Source organism: Megalobrama amblycephala, unplaced genomic scaffold (genome assembly GCF_018812025.1).
Source record: "Megalobrama amblycephala isolate DHTTF-2021 unplaced genomic scaffold, ASM1881202v1 scaffold253, whole genome shotgun sequence".
Lineage (NCBI taxonomy): Eukaryota > Metazoa > Chordata > Actinopteri > Cypriniformes > Xenocyprididae > Megalobrama > Megalobrama amblycephala.
The window spans coordinates 1,369,190-1,394,312 of NW_025953340.1; the positions used below are offsets into that span (position 1 = coordinate 1,369,190).

A 25,123-nucleotide genomic window follows, 5' to 3' on the forward strand; every position below is an offset into this window, starting at 1 on the left:
TGAAGATATGACGTCATAAGGATGCGCCGCGTTCCTGTATGTGTGATTCAGCTGAAGAAAGGTTTGTGTTTTAAGCGTTTTACCGCGTGTAAATCGATTAAAACAATATTCAGGCATTTTTATAGTTGCACAAGCGACGTAAGATTGCTTAGTTTTTATTGAGTTTAACATTGTATTACTTTATCTAACATAACTGAACATTATTGTTTGTAACAGAAAACAGAAGTAATAAAGTGCGTCTAATTTCGCTCTCTATATTGTGAATCAGTTTATCAAAAACACAAATTCAGTCACTGTCAGGCAGTGATGAAGAAACTGAACTTTTTGTAACTCCGAGTCAGTTGAATCAATTGTTTCACAAAATGATTCACTGATTCGAATCATCCGCACGCTGACGTCACAAGCTACTCAAAACAGTGTAAATTAATGAGAACAACAAACACAATTAATGTGTAGTGACAACTTTCACAAAACAACTGCAAATGTTTTTATTAAAGGGTTGTATTAAATATAAGCTTCAAATAAATAAACATGTTAATAATAAAAATGCATTTATTTGCATTCTGTTATTAATGTTAATTGCTAATTTAGTTTTTTTAATAATCAAGTCGTTCAAACCCTGAACTAGGGAGATTTGGTTTGAATGTATTTTTATTTTTGTTGATTATTCTCATCTTAAACAGGACAAACACAGAGAAAAACTCCTGGTGAAGTACTATTATAAAGATGGCATTTATTAAAGAGGAGAGTCAAGACATGAGGATTGAAGAAACATTCAGTTTGAAACAAGAAGAAACTGAGGAACAAATAAAGATGGCGTTTATTAAAGAAGAAAGTGAAAACATGAAGATTGAAGAAACATTCAGAGTGAAACATGAAGAAACTGAGGAACAAACAGGTTGGTTTCATTCTCAAGTGAAAGGCTTAAGCAATTCTGAGAGGTTTTATACATGCCCAGATTATTTTGTTTTTTATTATTTCCTGATACATAAAACCATAGTATTCAAAAGGGTGTCCTTTCTTTTTCACACAACCAAATGAACTAAATGGGGATTGGAGGACAAGCCTAAAAACCTACAGCCACATCACTGGTCAAGGTCACATGACTCTATTGATGGTATTTGAAATTGAAGTCTCATGTAAAAATGGATTATTGAATTCTTAAAAATAAAATTGCATGAAATGTTATTAGTTTAAAGGTGCCCTAGAACCCTTTTTCAAAAGATGTAATATAAGTCTAAGGTGTCTCCTGAATGTGTCTGTGAAGTTTCAGCTCAAAATACCCCATAGATTTTTTTATTCATTTTTTTAACTGCCTATTTTGGGGCATCATTATAAATGAGCCGATTCAGGCTGCGGCCCCTTTAAATGCTCGTGCTCCCCGCCCCCGAGCTCTCGACTCTACAATACATCGCATAAACAAAGTGTTCGTCATGCAGCATGTCTAATCGTGTAACTATAGTATTTATTTGGATGTTTACATTTGATTCTGAATGAGTTTGAGGCTATGCTCCGTGGCTAACGGCTAATGCTACACTGTTGGAGAGATTTATAAAGAATGAAGTTGTGTTTATGAATTATACAGACTGCAAGTGTTTAAAAATGAAAATAGCGACGGCTCTTGTCTCCGTGAATACAGTAAGAAACAATGGTAACTTTAACCACATTTAACAGTACATTAGCAACATGCTAATGAAACATTTAGAAAGACAATTTACAAATATCATTAAAAATATCATGATATCATGGATCATGTCATTTATTATTGCTCCATCTGTCATTTTTGGCTATTGTCCTTGCTTGCTTACCTGCATAAAGTCTGATGATTCGGCTGTGCTGCTCCAGACGTTAATACTGCCTTGTCTAATGCCTTGATCATAGGCTGGCATATGCAAAAGTTGGGGGCGTACATATTAATGATCCCGACTGTTGCGTCACAGTCGGTGTTATGTTGAGATTTGCCTGTTTTTCCATGGTGTTTTTTATGCATTAGATTTACATAAGAAGGAGGAAACAATGGAGTTTGAGACTCACTGTATGTCATTTCCATGTACAGAACTCTAATTATTTAACTATTCCGAGGTAAATTACATTTTCAATTCTAGAGCACCTACTTAAATATTCACAGATTAAATACACAACCATATTGAATTTCAACCCCACAAAATGAAAGCATTGATAATGCAATGAATTTTTGTTTGAAACTTTATTTTCTTTATTTTACTAAAAAAACAAAAATCAGATGGCAAAAGCAGGTTATTTGTAACATCAACAAGCAGTTTCTGTGCAGTGATGGAGCTTAAATATTGAATGAAATCATCCACAAATACAGTTTTTTTGCCAAATGGAACATTCAAATCAGAAGACACTATTTTACTGATATTTCTAACAAATAGTGTTTTGGATGTTGGTAATTGCCAGATTACTTTTAATGAATAATTACATGGAATTACTGTGTGATCGTTTTTTTGGTCTGATGGTTAAGCGGCGAGTTTGTCCTTGTTTCCACCCCCACTCCCACCCCCGTTTCTTTAGTTTATTTATTGCCTCTTGACCCCTAGAAAAGGGGTCTCCAACCCTGGTCTTTGAGGGCTACTATCCTGCAGAGTTTAGCTCCAACCCTGTCAAACAAACCTGAACCAGCTAATCAAGGTGTTCATGGTATAACAGTTAAGTGTGTTAGAGCAGGGCTGGAACTGAAGAATGCAGGAAGGTAGCCCTCCAGAAACAGGGTTGGCTATCCCTGCCTTAGAAAATCACCCTGCGTACATATAATCCACCCAAAATAGTATGTGAGGTTAAAATAAGTGTGTCCCGATGAGTAATAGTATGTTGAAAAGAGTATGCCAAAAGTCCCCGGATGATCTACTATTTCTGGTAGATTTTAGAAGTGTGGATCCTTGCACAATATAAAGGCTAAGATTGTCCACAATCCATTGTGCTTTGGATCAGGATTCAATTCAGAACTACAAATACCAGTAAAAAGTGTTTAACTACAAAACATGGTGGATATGTGCGACTGACTCAGAGATGTAGATAAAGGCTTGAGTGACATTTCATCTGCGATAACAACGTGGACTTTTATAAAGATCCATTTCGCCATTAACTTTTGAATGCATCATTTTGCGTTAATATGAGGAGAGTCTCCACATGAAAGACCCGCAACTGCAGATCAATGTGCTACTGCATTTCTCTCCAATACGGTAGGAAATTAAATGAAATGTGGAGGATTTAAGATGATTGACAGGCCAGTTTATAGAGACAGGATGCGGCAGAGAGCAAAGACACAATTGAATGATGAGCTAGTACGTCCCAAAGCTTGTCCTCTCTTTTGCTACACACTCAAAAGTATCTACTTTTTATTTATCTACTTTTAGGGCATAGTATCAGTCTAAAATTAACCAGGGGTCTCATTTATAAAACTGTGCGTAGGATCCCTACTAAAAGTGTACGTACACGCAAAAGCTAGATTCTGCGTACGCACAAAAAAAAAAATCTGATTTATAAAACCAAGCGTACGCCAGAACCTGCGCACAAATCCCTTTATAAATCCCAGTCAGCGGAAGATTGTGCGTACGTGCATCTCCACCCTGTCTCCTCCCCGAAATAACCATATATGGAGTTTACGACGCCTAGTTTTACTATGCATAACCTCATCTGCATATGATTTCCATACACGTTCCCATCCACGTGACACCACGGTTAACACCGTCAAAGGTACAAGACACTGGAAAATATTAGATATGGACTATAAATGCCATTTGTGCCACACATTATATTGATAAAGATCATCCAATATCCTCTTTATGTTTTAGAATAAATATATCAAAATATCCATGAAAAACAAAATTGTATAAAATACTTCAGATAAAGGTTTTAGGATAGAGTTGATTCATTCATTTCCACTGGCCAGATAGTATTTTAATAGTTTTAAACAATTCAAATCAAATTTATGCAGTTTTGCTGATGAGGTGAACATATCTTTTAGGACGTTTATAGGCTATTTAGTGGAAACAGGTCGGACTACTTATTTATTGCAGTGTAAATACAGTTGTTTGACTCGGCGCGTCACTGACAAAGTATTTTAAAAAGAAAACATGCAAATCTTACCGTTTTCCTCAAATTATATCCTTCAAATGGTAATTGTTTGAAGATCCTTCACACGACATCAACACCTCCTGCAGCTGCGGTTATACAGTAAGATATTATCATTGGACCTATTCAAACTGGACAACGGACCGTTCGACCACTGAATCCAGCAGTGTCTTCCATAATATCTAAGTTAAGTGTGCATCACTGATCGTCATTCTCTGAAAAATATTTTGTTATAACATCTGCAGTTTAGTTTAAAGAGGAATTATTGTTCTCCCAGCGCTCCTCGCTGTCATTAAAACAGCGTGTCACTGGAAAAGTGATTGAAAGTAGCACATCTACCATCTCAATTCATATCACTTTTGTCTCCAGAATGTGCGTATGCAAGGCTCAAAGTTTGCTTAAAGGTGCGCACATTCTCCCGTCAAGTTTGTTTTTATAGATCACAACCTTTGCGCGGGAACACGCTTTATAAATGAGACCCCAGATCTCCTGGGTCAAAATGGGTTTTTTTAAATAAAAGTTTTAACATGTCCTAAACCAAGTAAAGAGTTAACAATATTGAGAATGCTTCTGAATTAACATGTAACACCTCTAATATTCGTTTAGTTTAAGATCTACTTTTATGTTGGTTTTTACATGTATAAATGTTTTGATGTCAGTTGCTTTATGCCATTAAAGTGGGGTTAACTTGTATTTGTCTTTTTTAGACCTGATGGCACTGAAAAAGGAGACTGAAGTACTTGATGAAATCGAAGAGAAAGATCAATATAAGAATCATCATGATTTTATAACTGGAGAAAAAACTTTCAGTTGCTCACAGACTGTAAATACTTCCTCACAAAAAAAAGCTCAAAAGGCTGGGACTAAAAATCACTTCATCTGCCAACAGTGTGGAAAGAGTTTCAATAGAAAAGGAAACCTTGAAGCCCACATGACTATTCACACTGGAGAGAAGTCTTATACATGCCCTCAGTGTGGAAAGGGTTTCAATAAAATGGGACACTTTGAAGACCACATGAGAATTCACACTGGAGAGAAGCCTTTCACCTGCCAGCAGTGTGGAAAAGGATTCACTCAAAAAGGACACTTTGAAGACCACATGAGAATTCACACTGGAGAGAAGCCTTTCACCTGTCAGCACTGTGGAAAAGGATTCACTCAAAAAGGTCAGTTTAATGTCCACATGAGAACTCACACTGGAGAGAAGCCTTACACATGCCCTCAGTGTGGAAAAGGATTCACTCAAGAAGGACGGTATGAAGTCCACATGAAAATTCACTCTGGAGATAAGCCTTTCACCTGCAAACAATGTGGGAAAAGTTTCAATCAACAAGGAAACCTTCATAGCCACATGAGAATTCACACTGGAGATAAGCCATATAAATGCCCTCAGTGTGGAAAGGGTTTCAATAAAATGGGACACTTTAAAGACCACATGAGAATTCACACTGGAGAGAAGTCTCGTACATACTCTTTCACCTGCCAGCACTGTGGAAAAGGATTTGCTCAAAAAGGACACTTTGAAGACCACATGAGAATTCACACTGGAGAGAAACCTTTCACCTGCCAACAGTGTGGAAAAAGTTTCAACCGAAAAGGAAGCCTTAAACAACACCTGAGAATTCACACTGGAGAGAAGCCTTTCACCTGCCAGCACTGTGGAAAAGGATTCACTCAAAAAGGACACTTTGAAGACCATATGAGAATTCACACTGGAGAGAAGCCTTTCACCTGCCAACAGTGTGGAAAAAGTTTCAACCGAAAAGGAAGCCTTAAACAACACCTGAGAATTCACACTGGTGAGAAGCCTTTCACCTGTCAGCACTGTGGAAAAGGATTCACTCAAAAAGGACACTTTGAAGTCCACGTGAGAACTCACACTGGAGAGAAGCCTTACATATGCCCTCAGTGTGGAAAGGGTTTCAATCATAAAGGACACCTTAAAAACCACTTGAAAATCTACTCTGGAGAGAAGTCTTGTACATACCCTTTAACCTGCCAGCAGTGTGGAAAAGGATTCACTAAAAAAGGACAGTATGAAGCCCACATGAGAATTCACACTGGAGAGAAACCTTACAGCTGCCAGCACTGTGGAAAAGGATTCACTCAAAAAGGGCACTTTGAAGATCACATGAGAATTCACACTGGAGAGAAGCCTTTCACTTGCCAACAGTGTGGAAAAAGTTTCAATCGAAAAGGAGTCCTTAAACAACACCTGCGAATTCACACTGGAGAGAAGCCTTACAGCTGCCAGCACTGTGGGAAAGGATTCACTCAAAAAGGACACTTTGAAGTCCACATGAGAATTCACACTGGAGAGAAGTCTTATAAATACCCTTTCACCTGCCAGCACTGTGGAAAAGGATTCACTCAAAAAGGACACTTTGAAGATCACATGAGAATTCACACTGGAGAGAAGCCTTTCACCTGCCAACAGTGTGGAAAAAGTTTCAACCGAAAAGGAGTCCTTAAACAACATCTGAGAATTCACACTGGAGAGAAGCCTTTCACCTGTCAGCACTGTGGGGAAGGATTCACTCAAAAAGGACAGTTTAATGTCCACTTGAGAATTCACGCTGGAGAGCAACCTACCATTTGCTGACGGAAAGCACAAAATTACCGTAATAACTCATATATTGCAGAAAAGCCCATGTTGTCTAACATCTGTAGCATTTTGAATTATTATCATAGCGTAAATTATTCAATAGTTACTGTAACATGAATACAGCTTGGTTGGACGTGTCACTGACGACACATCTGGTTTTAAAGGGTTAAGAGCCAGGGGTGAAAACATTTTAATATATATTTAGTGCTGCCCTTCAGAAGCAACAGAATATGCTTGCATGTTTCCTGGATGACAAATTAAATACAATTTACCTTGATCTTCAAATTCAAAACGTTTTACATCCCTGGCTCTTAATGCAACATGTTTCCTTCTGGAGAATCAGTAAATGTTTGAACCCTTTTGAATATTTGTGTCTTAGTTCCTCAATCATCCTCAATGTGAAAAGATGGATCTCAAAATCGTACAGTCACTGCTCGAAAGGGTTCAAATATGGGAGAAAAAAATCATTGAAAACTGAAGGATATGCAGGACCTGAAGGATTTTCTGAAGAACATTGGGCAGTTTAACTGCTCAGAACAAACAAGGGACTCATGAACAACCACCACAAAATATATATATATATATAAAAAAACAGTTGTAGATCATCCAGGTAAACACACACAGCATTAAGAACCAATGGTTCCCAAACTTTTGAACATAAGCAGATCCTTTAAGTTGCAAGGTGGGGCCTCCATGGATTTGACTTGTTTGTTCAGCACATCCCAAAGATGTTCGATTGGATTGAGATCCGGGGAATTTGGAGGCCAAGTCAACACCTCAAACTCGACGTTGTGCTCCTCAAACTATTCCTGAACCATTTTTGCTTTGTGGCAGGAGCATTATCCTGCTGAAAGAGACCACAGCCACCAGGGAATAATGTTTCAATGAAAGGGTGTACATGGTCTGCAACAATGCTTAGGTAGGTGGTACTTGTCAAAGTAACATCCACATGGATGGCAGGACCCAAGGTTTCCCAGCAGTACATTGCCCAAAGAATCACACAGGGGTCACCATGGGCACCCTGACTGGTCTGCAGCTATGCAGCCCCATACGCAACAAACTGTGATGCACTGTGTTCTGACACCTTTCTATCAGAACCAGCATTAACTTCTTGAGCAGTTTGAGCTACAGTAACTCGTCTGTTGGATCAGACAACACAGGCCAGCCTTCACTCACCACGTGCATCATTCAGCCTTGGCCCATGACCCTGTCGCCGGTTCACCACTGTTCCTTCCTTGGATCACTTTTGATAGATACTGACCACTGCAGACTGGGAACACCCCACAAGAGTGTTCCCAGTCTTGTCTGTACTTGTGGACTTGTGAAACGTCATCAGTCGCTGCCCAAGTACTGTTCCAATTCTAAGTTTACATCTAGCCAAATACAGTTAAAATACCCAGATGTGTTCTTAATCCACCCCTTTTATTGAGGATGCATCTAGAGGTGACTTGTGTTTGCCTGGCAAGACTGATATATCTTCTACAAGATATATCAGTCTGGTCAGTCCGCCCTCCGTCGCGATTCGAGTCAACTCCAAACCGTACCGTGCAATCAGATGCGTTTATTTCAGTGACGCAAACAGCGTCACTCTAGTGCGGCGAAAGTCCCTTCAATATCAACAAAGACTGCGCACGGGAGACCCGAGAGTTTGTTCTATTCAGCCGTGAATTCAGTTTTAAATGACCAAAAACACATTAATTATTTACTTTTCGCTGTTGACTCTCTTGTCGCTTTGCTAACGTCATATCCGCCCTTCTCTGATTGGTCTACTCCGCTTCCTGTTTGCTCGGATTTGCTCCGCCCTAGAAATTGAATTGATTCAATGGCCGACCAGACTCGTCTGCTGGTACAGTGGTGAGGCTGGATTTTCCAGGCAAGACTTGTGTGGACTTGAGACAGCCAAGTATCCCAGAATGCATCTTGCACTAACCAGCAAGTGGCAATAGTTAAGGAATAACCTGTGTAGTTTAAACAGTCTACAGTTGTCATACTACATTTTGTCATATGGAGTTTTTCAGGTGAGAATGTACTGATTTAAAGCTCAAATTTGTGGTTTATTGATAAAGCGCCTATTTGAAAATTGTATCTGTCGTTTGCGGAGTTGTGAGATCCATATGATCACCGGGCACTCAGTGCTCATGTTCCCAGCCAAGAAAAGTGAAGTTTCATAACTTTATATATTTAGGCTTTAACTTTACCGTTGTAGCCTATTAGAACACTGACTTTATACGTTTGACTGAATTGTTTGCTTTATTTCTTACTGTATAGCTTCTTATACCTTTTACTTATACTTTTATAATGGCTATTATTTATCATTAAAACTGACATTTAACAAAAAGAGACGGTTGTGTTTTACATTTCATTTTATTACAGTGAAGATAAGATTATGCACATGCCTTGACCACAGTAATATGTTTAATATTTTTAAAATGTAAAGAGTCAGGGTTGTGTTTTATGTGTCGTCTTGTTATAAACACTTTACATGCAGTTAAGATAATGTATGAACAAGTTGCCTGACGACCTGAGTGACACTATTGAGTATGCTGCTGTACCATTTGCAGAATCACCACACTTGTGTCCTCCTATCCTCAGGAGTCCGTTCTCATGAGTCAAACTTGCCAAGTCCAAACAAGTCTTTTTATTGGTATTTAACAAGACAAAACATAGCTGTACATTTATAAAATCAAAAAGAGAAGGAAAAAAAGAAAAATACATAAAATAAAATAAAACATAAAATAATAATTTCTCTCTACAATATGAATCTGTCCTCTTTCAATTAGTTTAAAAGATAAAAGAGTTGTAAAGAGTAAAGAGGGCAACGGTGACGTGTCCCATGATGAAGAGAAAAGAGGGGTGACCGCAAGCCATTAGTGAGCACAGAGGCAAAAGGGGATGAATAGAGAAGCCAAATCCAAGAGATAAAGTTAGAATCAAATCCAAATTTGTCCAAAAAAAAAAAAAAGGTAATCCCATTCTACCCTGTCAAATGCTTTTTCAGCATCCAAAGATGGTACAATTTCCGGTGAATCAGATGGGGGTGAAAAAAGAATATTAAGAAGCTTCCTAGTATTAAAAAATGAATGTCTTCCTGGTGTGAAACCTGTCTGATCATGGGAGATTAAAGAAGGCAGCAGCGTCTCAAGGCGAGAACATAAAACTTTAGCCAAAATTCTAAAATCAACATTGAGGAGTGATATTGGCCTATAACTGCCACAAGAAGTGGGGTCCTTATCTTTTTTTAAGGAGCAGAGAGATAGAAGCCTCGGATAAGGTTGGAGGAAGGCGGCCTGTCATAAAAGAATCATTGTATAGCATTGTCAAGGTGGGGGTCAACAAGGAAGCAAAAGATTTGTAAAATTCGTCTGTAGATCCATCAGGGCCAGGAGACTTTCCAGATTGCATAGATTTAATGGCCTATAGTATCTCTAGCTCAGTGATTGGGTTACCCAAACTTCTAGCAAGACTTCCATCAATTCTAAGGAAGGTTAATAAATTGAGAAAATCAAAGCTCGCTGAGACATTTGGGGAGTTCTCTGAAGTATACAAAGTGGCATAATAATCTGAAAAGATAGAATTAATCCCAATTTGATCTGATAGTTGTCTAAGTTGCCTCACTGTTACATTTGTAATCAAAAGATCATATTCTGCATGTAACTGTAACCGTTTAGTATAACAGGAGGGGAATGGCGAGGCACTACAGATCACATGCAGCTTATGCAGATCTTCAACAACAGTAAATAGGCTAGATTTTTTTGCCTTCATCAAATGAGAAACATAGGAAATAACCTGCCATGGATAAAGGCCTTACAGGCCTCCCAAAGATTAAGACTACTGACATCTGGGGTCTGATTGAGTTCAAAATATATATGAATCTGATATATAGAAGAGTCAAATCTTCAAAAGGAGGGTGAGAATCTACTGGGGGATAAAGCAATATCAACTGAAACAGGGGCGTGATCAGAAATCACTACTGTGTGTTATGTACATGCATTAATACAGTTTAACAACTTGTTATCTAGCAAGAAAAAGTCAATTCTTGAGAAGGTGCAATGTACATGAGAAAAGAATGAGAAAGCTTTATCTTGAGGATTCTTATATCTCCAGGGGTCAGAGAGTCCCAGCTGTGAGGCATAATTTAATACGATGTTCGCCGATTTAGATAAAACAGACTGCTTAGAAGAAGACCTATAAAGCAAGACGTCTTGGACCAAATCCATGCCCTCTTGATTCGAAGTACAGTGGGTACGGAAAGTATTCAGACCCCCTTAAATTTTTCACTCTTTGTTATATTGCAGCCATTTGTTAAAATCATTTAAGTTCATTTTTTTCCTCATTAATGTACACACAGCACCCCATATTGACAGAAAAACACAGAATTGTTGACATTTTTGCAGATTTATTAAAAAAGAAAAACTGAAATATCACATAGTCCTAAGTATTCAGACCCTTTGCTGTGACACTCATATATTTAACTCAGGTGCTGTCCATTTCTTCTGATCATCCTTGAGATGGTTCTACACCTTCATATGAGCCAGCTGTGTTTGATTATACTGATTCGGACTTGATTAGGAAAGCCACACACCTGTCTATATAAGACCTTAAAGCTCACAGTGCATGTCAGAGCAAATGAGAATCATGAGGTCAAAGGAACTGCCTGAAGAGCTCAGAGACAGAATTGTGGCAAGGCACAGATCTGGCCAAGGTTACAAAAAAAATTCTGCTGCACTTAAAGCTCCTAAGAGCACAGTGGCCTCCATAATCCTTAAATGGAAGACGTTTGGGACGACCAGAACCCTTTCTAGAGCTGGCCGTCCGGCCAAACTGAGCTATCGGGGGAGAAGAGCCTTGGTGAGAGAGGTAAAGAAGAACCCAAAGATCACTGTGGCTGAGCTCCAGAGATGCAGTCAGGAGATGGGAGAAAGTTGTAGAAAGTCAACCATCACTGCAGCCCTCCACCAGTCAGGGCTTTATGGCAGAGTGGCCAGACGGAAGCCTCTCCTCAGTGCAAGACACATGAAAGCCCGCATGGAGTTTGCTAAAAACACCTGAAGGACTCCAAGATGGTGAGAAATAAGATTCTCTGGTCTAATGAGACCAAGATAGAACTTTTTGGCCTTAATTCTAAGCGGTATGTGTGGAGAAAACCAGGCACTGCAATACAGTCCCAACAGTGAAGCATGGTGGTGGCAGCATCATGCTGTGGGGGTGTTTTTCAGCTGCAGGGACAGGATGACTGGTTGCAATCGAGGGAAAGATGAATGCGGCCAAGTACAAGGATATCCTGGACGAAAACCTTCTCCAGAGTGCTCAGGACCTCAGACTGGGCCGAAGGATTACCTTCCAACAAGACAATGACCCTAAGCACACAGCTAAAATAACGAAGGAGTGGCTTCACAACAACTCCGTGACTGTTCTTGAATGGCCCAGCCAGAGCCCTGACTTAAACCCAATTGAGCATCTCTGGAGAGACCTAAAAATGGCTGTCCACCAACGTTTACCATCCAACCTGACAGAACTGGAGAGGATCTGCAAGGAGGATTGGCAGAGGATCCCCAAATCCAGGAGTGAAAAACTTGTTGCATCTTTCCCAAAAAGACTCATGGCTGTATTAGATCAAAAGGGTGCTTCTATTAAATACTGAGCAAAGGGTCTAAATACTTTTCAGTTTTTCTTTTTTTAATAAATCTGCAAAAATGTCAACAATTCTGTGTTTTTCTGTCAATATGGGGTGCTGTGTGTTCATTAATGAGGGGGGAAAAATGAACTTAAATGATTTTAGCAAATGGCTGCAATATAACAAAGAGTGAAAAATTTAAGGGGGTCTGAATACTTTCCGTACCCACTGTATATACAACAGAACATGGGGTGATATTACAACAAATGCCAAAAGTTTCCTTATTCCAAAGGTAAAACAAAAATAAAGGAAAACAACCTTTTAAAAAAGATCTGTGCATACTGGTTTAATGTAATCAATCAATTTAATCCATATTTGGAGGAAGTCTTCCCTTTGTGCTTTTAGGGAGAAATATAATTTTTCCATCACATTTATATTATGTATATCAATCCATTCCTTCACCGTGGGTCACTGGTTTTAACCAATTTCTGTAAATTATGTTTTTACTAGCTGCTAGGAGAATTAACAACAACTTCTTGTCCTTTCTTTTCCACCTCTCAGAGGACATATTACCAAAGTATAAAAATTCACAGGTAAAATCAATCTGTACCTCAGACAACTTCCAGACATCTTTTAATCTCTTTCCAGTACAGATTCTGATATTCACAAAAAATATGATAGTGGTTTGCTTCCATTTCCCCACATGATCTCCAGCAGCTAATACCCTTCCCTTTGTGTATTTTTCTGTGATGGTGTAATAAAAAACCTTATAATGTTTTTTTCAACAAAATTCTCTCCATGTGGCTGAGCTAGTGTATTGCCACTGTGCTTTACAAATTTTCCTCCTCCTTTGAAATATTTAATGTTCTTTCCCTAATCCACTTGTCCTTTACATATTGTAACGAATCGGGACTCAGGCAGAAATCCATTTGCAAGCTTTTATTTAAAGCGAGCATAGTCGTACAGGCTGGGTCGATCAGGGGCAAACAGGAACAGCAAGGGACAGGCAGAGTCGTAGTCAGGAGACAGGCAAAGATCAGGACAGGCAGATATCATTCACAGAACAGCAGACAAGGCAAGGGTCAGGACAGGCAGCAACGGGTCAATGACGGCTAACAGACAGGAACGGTAACTACAGGCAGACAGGATATAAACGCTCGGAATTGCACACAAGGTAAACAAGACTTCGCGATCAGTTGGTGTGTGTGTGAGTCTTATAGTCCAGGTAGTGTGCTAAGCTATATATGGCAACAGGTGATTAGTGTAGAGTGAACATGTGACTGGCAGGGAGGATTGTGGGAAATGTAGTCCGGGAACTGACAGGAAAAGACGGTGATCGTGACATAACGCCCCCCTTCCGGAAGGCGCGTCCTCGCGGCGTAGGTGGCACAAATAGGGAGGGGGGGGGGGGGGTGCATTGGAGCTCAGGCGGGAACAGGGTCTCCAATGCAAGTTCCAGGGCAGCCATGGCGGGTCGGGTGCTACGGGCAGCCATGGCGGGTCAGGTGCTACGGGCATCCATGGCGGGTCAGGTGCCACGGGCAGCCAGGGCAGGTCAGGAGTGTCAGGAAGCCACGGCGGGTCAGGTGGCTCGGGCAGCCAGGGCAGGTCAGGAGAGTCTGGAAGCCACGGCGGGTCAGGTGGCTCGGGCAGCCACGGCAGGTCAGATGGTTCGGGCAACCACGGCAGGTCAGGTGGCTTGGGCAACCACGGCAGGTCAGGTGGTTCGGGCAACCACGGCAGGTTAGGTGACTTGAGCAGCCACGGCAGGTCAGGTGGCTCGGGCAGCCACGGCAGGTCAGAATCCGTAGATGACCCCAGTGGGTCAGAGTCCATTAATGGCCATAATAAGTTGCAGTCCAAAGGTGGCCATAACAGTTCAGAAGCCATTAATGGCCATGGTTGAGCAAGGTCCCCACCCACAAGCTCCCCACCCTCAGGTATATGGCCCCCCCGAAAAAAGTTCTTGGGAAATTCAACGGATGCCGTGGCGGGTTCGTGGGCAAGGTGCTCGTTGACCATATCATCAAGAGTGGGCAGCACTGGGTCTGCTTTCGGGCTGGCAGCGGGCTCGGGCTGCACCGGGACGGCAGCGGGCTCGGGCTGGCAGACTGGTCCATGGTCAAAGGAGCCTGAATGCATCCTCCAGGCCCGCAAAACAGCCAGAACATAGAATGTGAACACAGTCCTTCTGGCCACGACGGGACTGACAGGAAGCGCATGTGGGGCTGGAGCAGACTCACTGGCTGGAGCGGACTCTGGAGCAGACTCACGGACTGGAGCGGATTCAGGAACGGACTCAACGGCTGGAACAACCCCTTTGTTCACTGACACTGAAGGGGCGGCCATCTTGCCCGTGGGCACTGGCGAAACGGCCATCTTTTCCAACGCATCCAGAGAGCTTGAGTGCGTTGCAACCGGCGAACTTGAGTGCGTAGCAACCGGCGAACTTGAGTGCGTTGCAACCGGCGAACTTGAGTGCGTTGCAACCGGCGAACTTGAGAGCGAAACGACTGGCTGGCTTGAGAGCGAAGCGGCCGGCGGGCTTGTGAGCGAAGCGGCCGGCGGGCTTGAGAGCGAAGCGGACGACAGGCTTGAGAGCGAAGCGGTCGACTGGCTTGAGAGCGAAGCGGCCAGCTGGCTTGAGAGCGAAGCGACCGGCTGGCTTGAGAGCGAAGCGGCCGACTGGCTTGAGAGCGAAGCGGTCGACGGGCTTGAGAGCGAAGCGGCTGGCGGAGGCTTAGGAATGCCAGCCGCTCGCGCTGATGTCAGCGGTGGATCAGCCACACTGGAACGCAACCCTCTCCGCTCCCGGACAGATCCAGAGACGTGACGTGATTCTGGATGATCAGTGGAGACGTGACGTGACTCAGGAAGATCAACGGTGACTTGACTTGGTGTTGTTATGATGGTAGCCGCCATCTTGTGTATGTTCTTTGGTGCGGCGGCCATTACATGATTCAGCGAGGTGTCGTGTTCCTCTGCAACTCAGTACTCAGTATCCACTCAGTAGCAAAGCCAGCTCTATATACTGTTCTAAAGTCCCATTTGGCTCATGTATTGGCATGATAGAACTGAGCGGTTCAGACAGTCCCCCGCGAAAGAATATCATAAGACATACCTCATCAAAGCATGTTAACGGTGCCAGTTCAATAAAGTCCATGACATAATCTTCAATGGATCTGTCTCCTTGACGGAGACCTATTAACTGGGCGAATGGATTCATAATGGAGGTGACAGATACACTCACGAAAGCTGCTGGATCTTGTGCTGGTGAAGTCTTCTGTAACGAATTGGGACTCAGAGATCCATTTGCAAGCTTTTATTTAAAGTGAGCATAGTCCTACAGGCTGGGTCGATCAGGGGCAAACAGGAACAGCAAGGGACAGGCAGAGTCATAGTCATGAGACAGGCAAAGATCAGGACAGGCAGATATCATTCACAGAACAGCAGACAAGGCAAGGGTCAGGACAGGCAGCAACGGGTCAATGACGGCTAACAGACAGGAACGGTAACTACAGGCAGACAGAATATAAACGCTCGGAATTGCACACAAGGTAAACAAGACTTTGCGATCAAGTGGTGTGTGTGTGAGTCTTTTATAGTCCAGGTAGTGTGCTAAGCTGTATGTGGCAACAGGTGATTGGTGTAGAGTGAACATGTGACTGGCAGGGAGGATTGTGGGAAATGTAGTCCGGGAACTGACAGGAACAGACGGTGATCGTGACACATATAGTGTATTATCAGGTAAATATTGGAAAAATCTCTTATACTTTGAAAGGATCTTGTTACATGGCTGAGCCTTGGATACTGCTAGGAACACCTTTATTATTCCCCACTTGTCAGTACTCCTGGTTTAATTTTACTTAAAATATAATGCCTAACTTGAAGATATCTATAAAGGTCGCTTTAGATAAGCCCAAATTTCTCCCTTATGGAATCAAAGTTGAAATTCCTAATTTAGCTCAAATACAATTATCTATTATGTCTGGGATGAAATCAGTATCAAAGACCATCTTAATATTCTCAATGTGTCATCCAAACCCCCTATTTTCATTGTTAGATGCCAAATTTTAAATAATACATTGATCCATGGGTTTGTTTCCTTATTCATTCTAGTTCTTAGCTTGTTGTCCACAATAAGGGCAGATAACGGGGACTCATCCATCATCTCTCCCTCTATTTCAATCCATTTGGCTAAATATACTGGACTACTCCAAAAGACTAATGGCCTTAATTGGGCTGCATAGTAATAGTATTATAGACATGGAAGACTTAACCCACCGCTTTCTTTGCTTAACTGAGACGTTTTAGATTTATTCCATTCTATAAATGTTTGTTCGGAATTTCCCCTGGAAGTGTCTGAAAAAGATAATAATTTTGGTCAAATGAAAACTCTAGTCAACTCTAGAACTTAGGCTGTATAGGGGGATAAAGTTCCAACATATTAAAGGTGCCCTAGAATTAAAAATTTAATTTACTTTGGCATAGTTGAATAACAAGAGTTCAGTACATGGAAATGACATACATTGAGTTTCAAACTCCATTGTTTCCTCCTTCTTATATAAATCTCATTTGTTTAAAAGACCTCCGAAGAACAGGCGAATCTCAACATAACACCGACTGTTACGTAACAGTCGGGATCATTAATATGTACGCCCCCAATATTTGCATATGCCAGCCCATGTTCCCAACATTATGAAAGGCATTACACAAGGGCAGCCAGTTAACGTCTGGATGTGCACAGCCAAATCATCAGACTAGGTAAGCAAGCAATAACAACAGCAAAAAATGGCAGATGGAGCAATAATAACTGACATTATCCATGATTACATGATATTTTTAGTGACTGTCTTTCTAAATGTTTCGTTAGCATGTTGCTAATGTACTGTTAAATGTGGTTAAAGTTACCATCGTTTCTTACTGTATTCACGGAGACGAGAGCCGTCACTATTTTAATTTTTAAAGGTGCCCAAGAATGCTTTTTCACAAGATGTAATATAAGTCTAAGGTGTCTCCTGAATGTGTCTGTGAAGTTTCAGCTCAAAATACCCCATCGATTTTTTTAAATTAATTTTTTTAACTGCCTATTTTGGGGCATCATTAACTATACACTGATTTTGGCAGTGCGCCGCCCCTTTAATCCGCCTGCTCCCTGCCACACGAGCTCTCGACTATATTACAGCGCATTTACAAAGTTCACACAGCTAATATAACCCTCAAATGGATCTTTACAAGATGTTCGTCATGCATGCTGTATGCATGCTTCGAATTATGTGAGTAAAGTATTTATTTTGATGTTTATGTTTGATTCTGTATGAGTTTGAGGCTATGCTCTGTGGCTAACGGCTAATGCTACATTGTTGGAGAGATTTATAAAGAATGAAGTTGTGTTTATGCATTATACAGACTGCATGTTTAAAAATGAAAATAGCAACGGCTCTTGTCTCCGTGAATACAGTAATGAACGATGGTAACTTTAACCACATTTAACAGTACATTAGCAACATGCTAACAAAACATTTAGAAAGACAATTTACAAATATCACTAAAAATATCATGCTGTCATGGATTATGTCAGTTATTATTGCTCCATCTGCCATTTTTCGCTGTTGTTCTTGCTTGCTTACCTTGTCTGATGATTCAGCTGTGCACAGATCCAGACGTTAATACTGCCTTTCCTTGTGTAATGCCTTGAACATGGGCTGACATATATGCAAATATTGGGGTCATACATATTAATGTTCCCGACTGTTACGTAACAGTTGGTGTTATGTTGAGATCCGTGTGTTTTCCGGAAGTCTTTTAAACAAATGAGATTTACATAAGAAGGAGGAAGCAATGGGGTTTGAAACTCAATGTATGTCTTTTCCATGTACTGAACTCTTGTTATTTAACTATCCCAAGATAAATTCAAATTTTGATTCTAGGGCACCTTTAAACACTTGCAGTCTGTATAATTCATAAACACATCTTCATTCTTTATAAATCTCTCCAACAGTGTGTAATGTTAGCTTTAGCCATGGAACACCATCAAACTCGTTCAGAATCAAATATAAACACCCAAATAAATACTATACTCACATGATCCGATGCATGCATGCAGCATACATGATGAACATCTTGTAAAGATCCATTTGAGGGTTATATTAGCTGTGTGAACTTTGTAAATGCACTGTATTATAGAGTCGCAAGCTCGATGGGCAGGGAGCACCAGATTTAAAGGGCCAGCAGCCCCTGAATTGGTGCATAGTTAATGATGCCCCAAAATAGGCAGTTAAAAAAATGAATAAATAAAAAATCTATGGGGTATTTTGAGCTGAAACTTCACAGACACATTCAGGGGACACCTTAGACTTATCCCACTGAGCAAATTACGTGCAAAAGACGTCTTTTTGAGGTCTTGTCTCAGGTTGAAAAGATGTCCACTGAGGGGCCAGAATGAAAGTTTTTATGACGTCTTTTTTTGACGTCTTCTGAACATCCGATATAGACGAACACGCAGAATCACCAAAGGAGAAAAATCACAATTTTTAAGCCACCATCGTGGAGATGAGTGTTTGCTTTAGTTGGGCTCTTGACCCTTGCCTTATTAATATTAGAGTTTGTTTGGGCTGTTAACTGAGTCATAACAGCCAGACAAGTAAAGAGACATGATCAGGTGTTGGTTATGTTTCACATAATCATTGTTTGACCTGAATCACTGAACTCATTTAGAGCCCAATCTCTGAGTTAGATTTACATTATTGATTACAGCAGCACTGTGATTCTACAGCAGAAGATCAGCTTTTACAATATGATTCAAATGATTTCAGAAAAGGTGTGTTGAACAAAAAAAAGTACTCATTTTAGGCACACACAGACATCAAGAATCAGCCTGTGAATCTCAACAGTGGTGACCATCAAAAAGCATGTTGCAGTGCATTCTGGGAGCCACCAATCAAAATTCATCCATGGCTCCCATCATGCATTGCTGCATGAATAAATTATGAGCTTAATTGTCTTAGTAATTTCCTTTATTCTCATATTTTATTTTGTTCTGTTTATGTGACTTTTTAGTAGCTTGTTTTCTGATGTTCATAGTTGATCTGTTGATCAGAATATGTTGCTTGTCACCGTCATTGAGATTCACAGGCTGATTCTTGATGTCTGTGTGTGCCTAAGAGAAAAAATTTTTTATCATGTGAAATCCTTTATATTATATTGATAAAGCTGATCTTCTGCTGTAGAATCACTATTCTGCTGTAATCAATAATGTAAATCTAACTCAGAGATTGGGCTCTAAATGAGTTCAGTGATTCAGGTCAAATAATGATTATGTGAAACATAACCAACACCTGATCATGTCTCTTTACTTGTCTGGCTGTTATGACTCAGTTAACAGCCCAAACAAACTCTAATATTAATAAGGCAAGGGTCAAGAGCCCAACTAAAACAAACACTCATCTCCACGATGGTGGCTTAAAAATTGTGATTTTTCTCCTTTGGTGATTCTGCGTGTTCGTCTATATCGGATGTCCAGAAGACGTCAAAAAAAGACGTCATAAAAACTTTCATTCTTTCATATACCAAGTCTGTTATTTCTTGCACAATCTCTGTAAAATGCACATACTTTTTGGCAGACTCACTAATGCAAAATCACTGACCTCAGGTGACAAGAATTGTAACTCAAATCTTGTCTAAATAGGATTTGAGAATCAACTCAGACTATAAAGTACAAAATGCACTCTTTCATGTTAACAGTTACAACTTTTAATTTAAAAAATGTATTGGCAATTGCTGAAATTAACACAAACAAAGATTAATAAATGCTGTTGAAGTGTTTTTGTTTTTGCAAACAAATTAACAGCACATATTGAATATGTTAACCTTTTATCAGTACTGACAATATATTTGGAAAAAACTGAACCATGTAATAAACAAAGACCTCAATATGACAGGTTGCCAAACTAAAGTGGCTCACTACAGTTTAAAGAACTGAACTATCAATTTAATTAGACTGTGTAAGCCAGTATTTTAACAGTACCATAGTAAACAGTTAATGACATTCATTTCTTAAATGTTATGTCATTTTGATTCAGTTTAAGTACAGTATCAAGTACAGTATTGACAGTGTACTCACAGAAATGTATAAAACTTGGTAGATGGTGGTACTGTCTACACCAATCTCGCGTTTTGATGACACTGGTTCACATATATTACAGAATAAATTCTGTCTGTCTAATTAGTGATCAGGTAATTACTGTAGAGTACATCTGTGACTGTGATCCTTAAGAAAAATATATAAAATGCAAACCATAAATTAAAGCTTTAGGTTCCAACTATCCTTTATATCCTGCTTTTAAACTTCTCATAATTCTGAAACATGACGTCCTCACAATGATCTTCCTGTCATCTGATCCTGACTGGAAACGGAGAAACTTTGGTTACACAACTATCAGGCTAACGGAGCTCTGTTTTTGCTGTCTGTTCGGAGTCTTAGAGTTTTGTTGAGGTGAATGCTGTTTGAAGTTAAACTCTATTTAAAAGCTCATTTTCAGTTCTTGTGAGAATCAATTCTTTTTGTGCTTGTTTTTTTTTTTTTTTTCAGTTTTCTCTGACAGAATTTCTCTCTTTTTTAATTTAAAACAGAGAGAAATACTACTTAATACTTACTACTTAATACAAGAATTATTTATTCACTGAATTGATACATTGATAAAAATTTCTTGTGAGGTAAAGAGTGTCTCTGCAAAATCTGAAAGCAAGTGGTCACAGAAGATGCATTTGAAACACAGCAGTTCAAGCTCAAGCTTAAAGTCTCCATTTGATGTAACATCATTTTTGTCTAGGAGAAACATCTGAGATGTTTAGTGAACTTTTGATTTCTTTCCTATAATGGGATATGTTTACATTAATCCTGTTATATTTGAAAATTGCTCGAAAAAAATATTTTTTTTCACAAGCTACTCAAAACTGTGTAAATTAATGAGAACAACAAACATAATGTGTAATGACAACTTTAACAAAACATCTGCAAATGTTTTCATGAAAGTGTAGTATTAAATATAAGCTTCAAATAAATAAACATAGTAATAATAAAAACATATACTTGCCATTCTGTTATTGTTTATTGCGAATTAGTTTAATAATCAGGTAATTTAAGGCCATTAATTCTCACTCTGACTACCTTATCAGTGCGCTGACTACTGAACTATTTAGCTTGGATTTATTTTTCTTGCTGTTAATTATTCTCATTTTAAACAGGACAGTAAAAAACTCCTGGCGAAGTACTGTGAAACAGAGTTATCATAATATTACAATCATAATGAGAAAGCAGATGGAATCTAAACACCAATCGAATGAGGAAATGCAGCTGTGCATTCACGACAGGTAAGCGCAGCTGTAACCTAAATGAGCCGATATGAACTTATCTGATAGCAAAATTATTTTGAGACATATGCTTCCTTTAAGTTTCGTCGAGGGAGATATATTTACTAACAGAAATCACAAAGTGCTGCTGTTAGAAACTTAGTCTAGCATACCGTTATGTATTATCGTTATCTTGTTTCTGCAATGTCTGTTGCAGCTCATTTTCTCACCCGAGCTTGTGGATATTATTGTTTTTCTCAACATGAACATGTGAAACAATATGAAAACGACAACCATACCATTTAACGTTACTGACTCGAGTGTATTATGAACGTTTTGTACGATAACTGGCGTTGTCTGCTTTATAAGCGTTTTTCCCATTCACGCTGCTTGAGCTTAAAGGTGCCCTAGAATCAAAAACTGAATTTACCTTGGCATAGTTGAATAACAAGAGTTCAGTACATAGAAATGACATACAGTGAGTCTCAAACTCCATTGTTTCCTCCTTCTTATTGTAACGAATGTAGCGGTTCGTACAGTTATTAATCAATTTATGGATGAAATATGAATATAATAATTCATAAGGTTATGAATAAATTATGATTCATATATCAACCCAACGGGGAATTAAACATATATTGTGAATCAATTACAACGAATTATAATCAATTACATATATGATTAGTTCTGGTTTAATAATTATCTAGAGAAACTGTTCGTTTGTCCAGCAAACTAAGTCCCTCACAGAATATTATAAACAGAGTTATTTTCTGGCCATGAAAATAACTAAAGCATAAAGCGATCGAAAAACGTTAAAGTGACTTGGGTTTTCAGCTGAAAGAACAAACAGAACAATCGAGCATGAATAACGTTTTAATATATGCAAACTACGAATACAGAGGTTATACATCTAAATATACAAGAAAATACACACCTATGTACAAGAATAGAAGTAGAGAAGGAAAGAGAGAAGGCAAGTAGCAAACTCACAACCAGTCCTAAGCCAGCACGGAAATCAGTTTCATCATCTAAGATTGAGAAACGGCAGTATACTTGCATTGGTTGCGTGTGTCGAATTTCAGGTTAGCGCTGGTGCAGTTCGTTGGCTTCCTCCGTTCAGCGGGAAGGTTTGAACTGAGGACGAGAGTGAGTTTCGCTGGAAGATGGCGATCCCGAAGCTGAGCGCGGTGGCAGCGCGTGGTCACCGGAGAGGTCCGGGAAAAACGTGCACGAGATGCTCGTGAGACAATCGGGAGAGAACACACAAGAGATTGTGCGTCTTTGCTTTTATGACAGATAAGCCGACACACCTCCTTGAGGTGGGGTAGCCAATAACATGGGTGCAAAGTTGGCGGGAAAGCTTTCCCTTTGTTTTTGTCTTGCAAACTCATTTGCATGATTTACAAGGTTGGATTAGTGTTCATTTTCCTTCGAAGTACTATTAAAAATAGTACAATGCATTTGTCAGCAGTGTGACATACATTATGGAATAAATCAGATGAACAGCTTTCAAAAGAATCTAGACTTGACATATAAACGAAACATGTAGAAGAAGTTATGGTTTACAGACAAAATTACATTAATAGGAATGAAACTAGAATGGCTACAGTCATTTAAACTCTAAAATCTAAACACTAGGAAGCATATATGCACTTAAAATATAGCGGGTACACTTTGGCACAGTCATATCTTGAGAATAACTGTACATACCATCTCTAGGCATGTTTGTATATGTGTGTGTGTCTGTGTGTGTGTGTGGGGTGTGTGTGTGGAATTTGTCTGGTCAGTCTCTGGCGCTGAGTTTCTTGCCCACAACCGGGGGTTGATCCTTTGATGTTCCAAAAGCTAGGAAATTGGGTCCACTGTCTTACCTCGCCCAGGCCACAAAGATGTCAAATGGGCTCATCTTTGCAGACTGGTCGGAGCCGACTTAGTGATTAACGAACACAGTTCATCAGGTTAAAAGCATTCTGAAAACTCCAAAGTTTATTGATTGTCCTGATACATGTGCATATGCTACATTATATAAATCTCATTTGTTTAAAAGACCTCCGAAGAACAGGCGAATCTCAACATAACACCGACTGTTACGTAACAGTTGGGATCATTAATATGTACGCCCCTAATATTTGCATATGCCAGCCCATGATCAAGGCATTAGACAAGCCAGTATTAACATCTGGATCTGTGCACAGCTGAATCATCAGACTAGGTAAGCAAGCAAGAACAACAGCGAAAAATGGCAGATGGAGCGATAATAACTGACATGATCCATGATAACATGACATTTTTAGTGATATTTGTAAATTGTCTTTCTAAATGTTTCGTTAGCATGTTGTTAATATATATTTAATGATGCCCCAAAATAGGCAGTTAAAAAAATGAATTAAAAAAAATCTATGGGGTATTTTGAGCTGAAACTTTCAGAGGACACCTTAGACTTATATTACATCTTTTGAAAACACATTTTACGGCACCTTTAAATGTTTTTGTTCTTTATAGTATATATTTTTTTGTTTACACATATTGTTTAATGCTTTGAACTAAAATAAATGCTTAAAGGTGACCTATTATGCCCTATTTAACAAGATGTAAAATAAGTCTCTGATGTTCCCAGAGTGTGTATGTGAAGTGTTAGCTCAAAATACCCCACAGATAATTTTTTATAGCATGTTAAAATTGCCACTTTTAGTGGTTGAGCAAAAACAAGCCGTTTCAGTGCGGTCCCTTTAAATGCAAATGAGCTGCTGCGATCGGCTTAAGAGGGCGGAGCTTCACGAGCTGATTCTCCGGTGACAGGATTCAGTCAGGACGCACAATAATGTCAGAAACTGCGAATATATGCTGCATGGAGATAGAACAGGTATAGTTTAGTTTAATTACGGTTATAACTTATAATGCCTTCTTGTTTTTAATCCACTATATTAGTACAGGCCTGTTGTACCGTAATGATAGCCAAAACTATACAGATGAGTTTAATGACGTTTATTGTAGGGGAGCGCGGGGCACAATGTAACACTTTTTGGATTTGGCCAAATAATTAACAAAGTAATGGGGTTAGACAAACCATATTTTTAAACCAACAACATGCAAGCCTCTCTTACAAATGAGCACTGTTTGTATGTTCGTCGGACCTACCATTCCTGTGCTGTATCGCCCAAAGCGCCGAGAGTCAAATGTTACAATTTACCCCGTGGGCGGGGTTAGTTGTAACAGACAGAGGGTTAGTTGTAACAGTTGCTGGAAGAGTCAGATTTCACACAATAAATTCAAAATCAGTTTAGTTTAGATCGTAGTACCATTTCCTTATAGTATACTCAACTAAATGTTGTATTCCACATAGCACAGTATGTACATTTTTTGATCTATTAAAACAATATTCTTGAGTGTAGACAAAGATTTATTTTCAACAATAAACTGGTTCAATAATTATAATAATTTATTTTTCTTATTGTAGC

At 39.5% G+C, this 25,123-nt stretch overlaps 1 protein-coding gene across 1 annotated transcript; it reads left to right on the plus strand.

Annotated features, from left to right (window-relative positions):
• Window positions 1–12: 12 nt before the first annotated feature.
• Window positions 13–7,321, plus strand: LOC125261064 (gastrula zinc finger protein XlCGF58.1-like). The gene is made up of 3 exons (XM_048179616.1): window positions 13–61; window positions 684–898; window positions 4,803–7,321. Exons 2-3 carry the CDS (start codon window positions 727–729, stop codon window positions 6,695–6,697), a joined length of 2,067 nt encoding a protein of 688 aa, XP_048035573.1. The 5' UTR covers window positions 13–61; window positions 684–726; the 3' UTR covers window positions 6,698–7,321.
• Window positions 7,322–25,123: the final 17,802 nt, after the last annotated feature.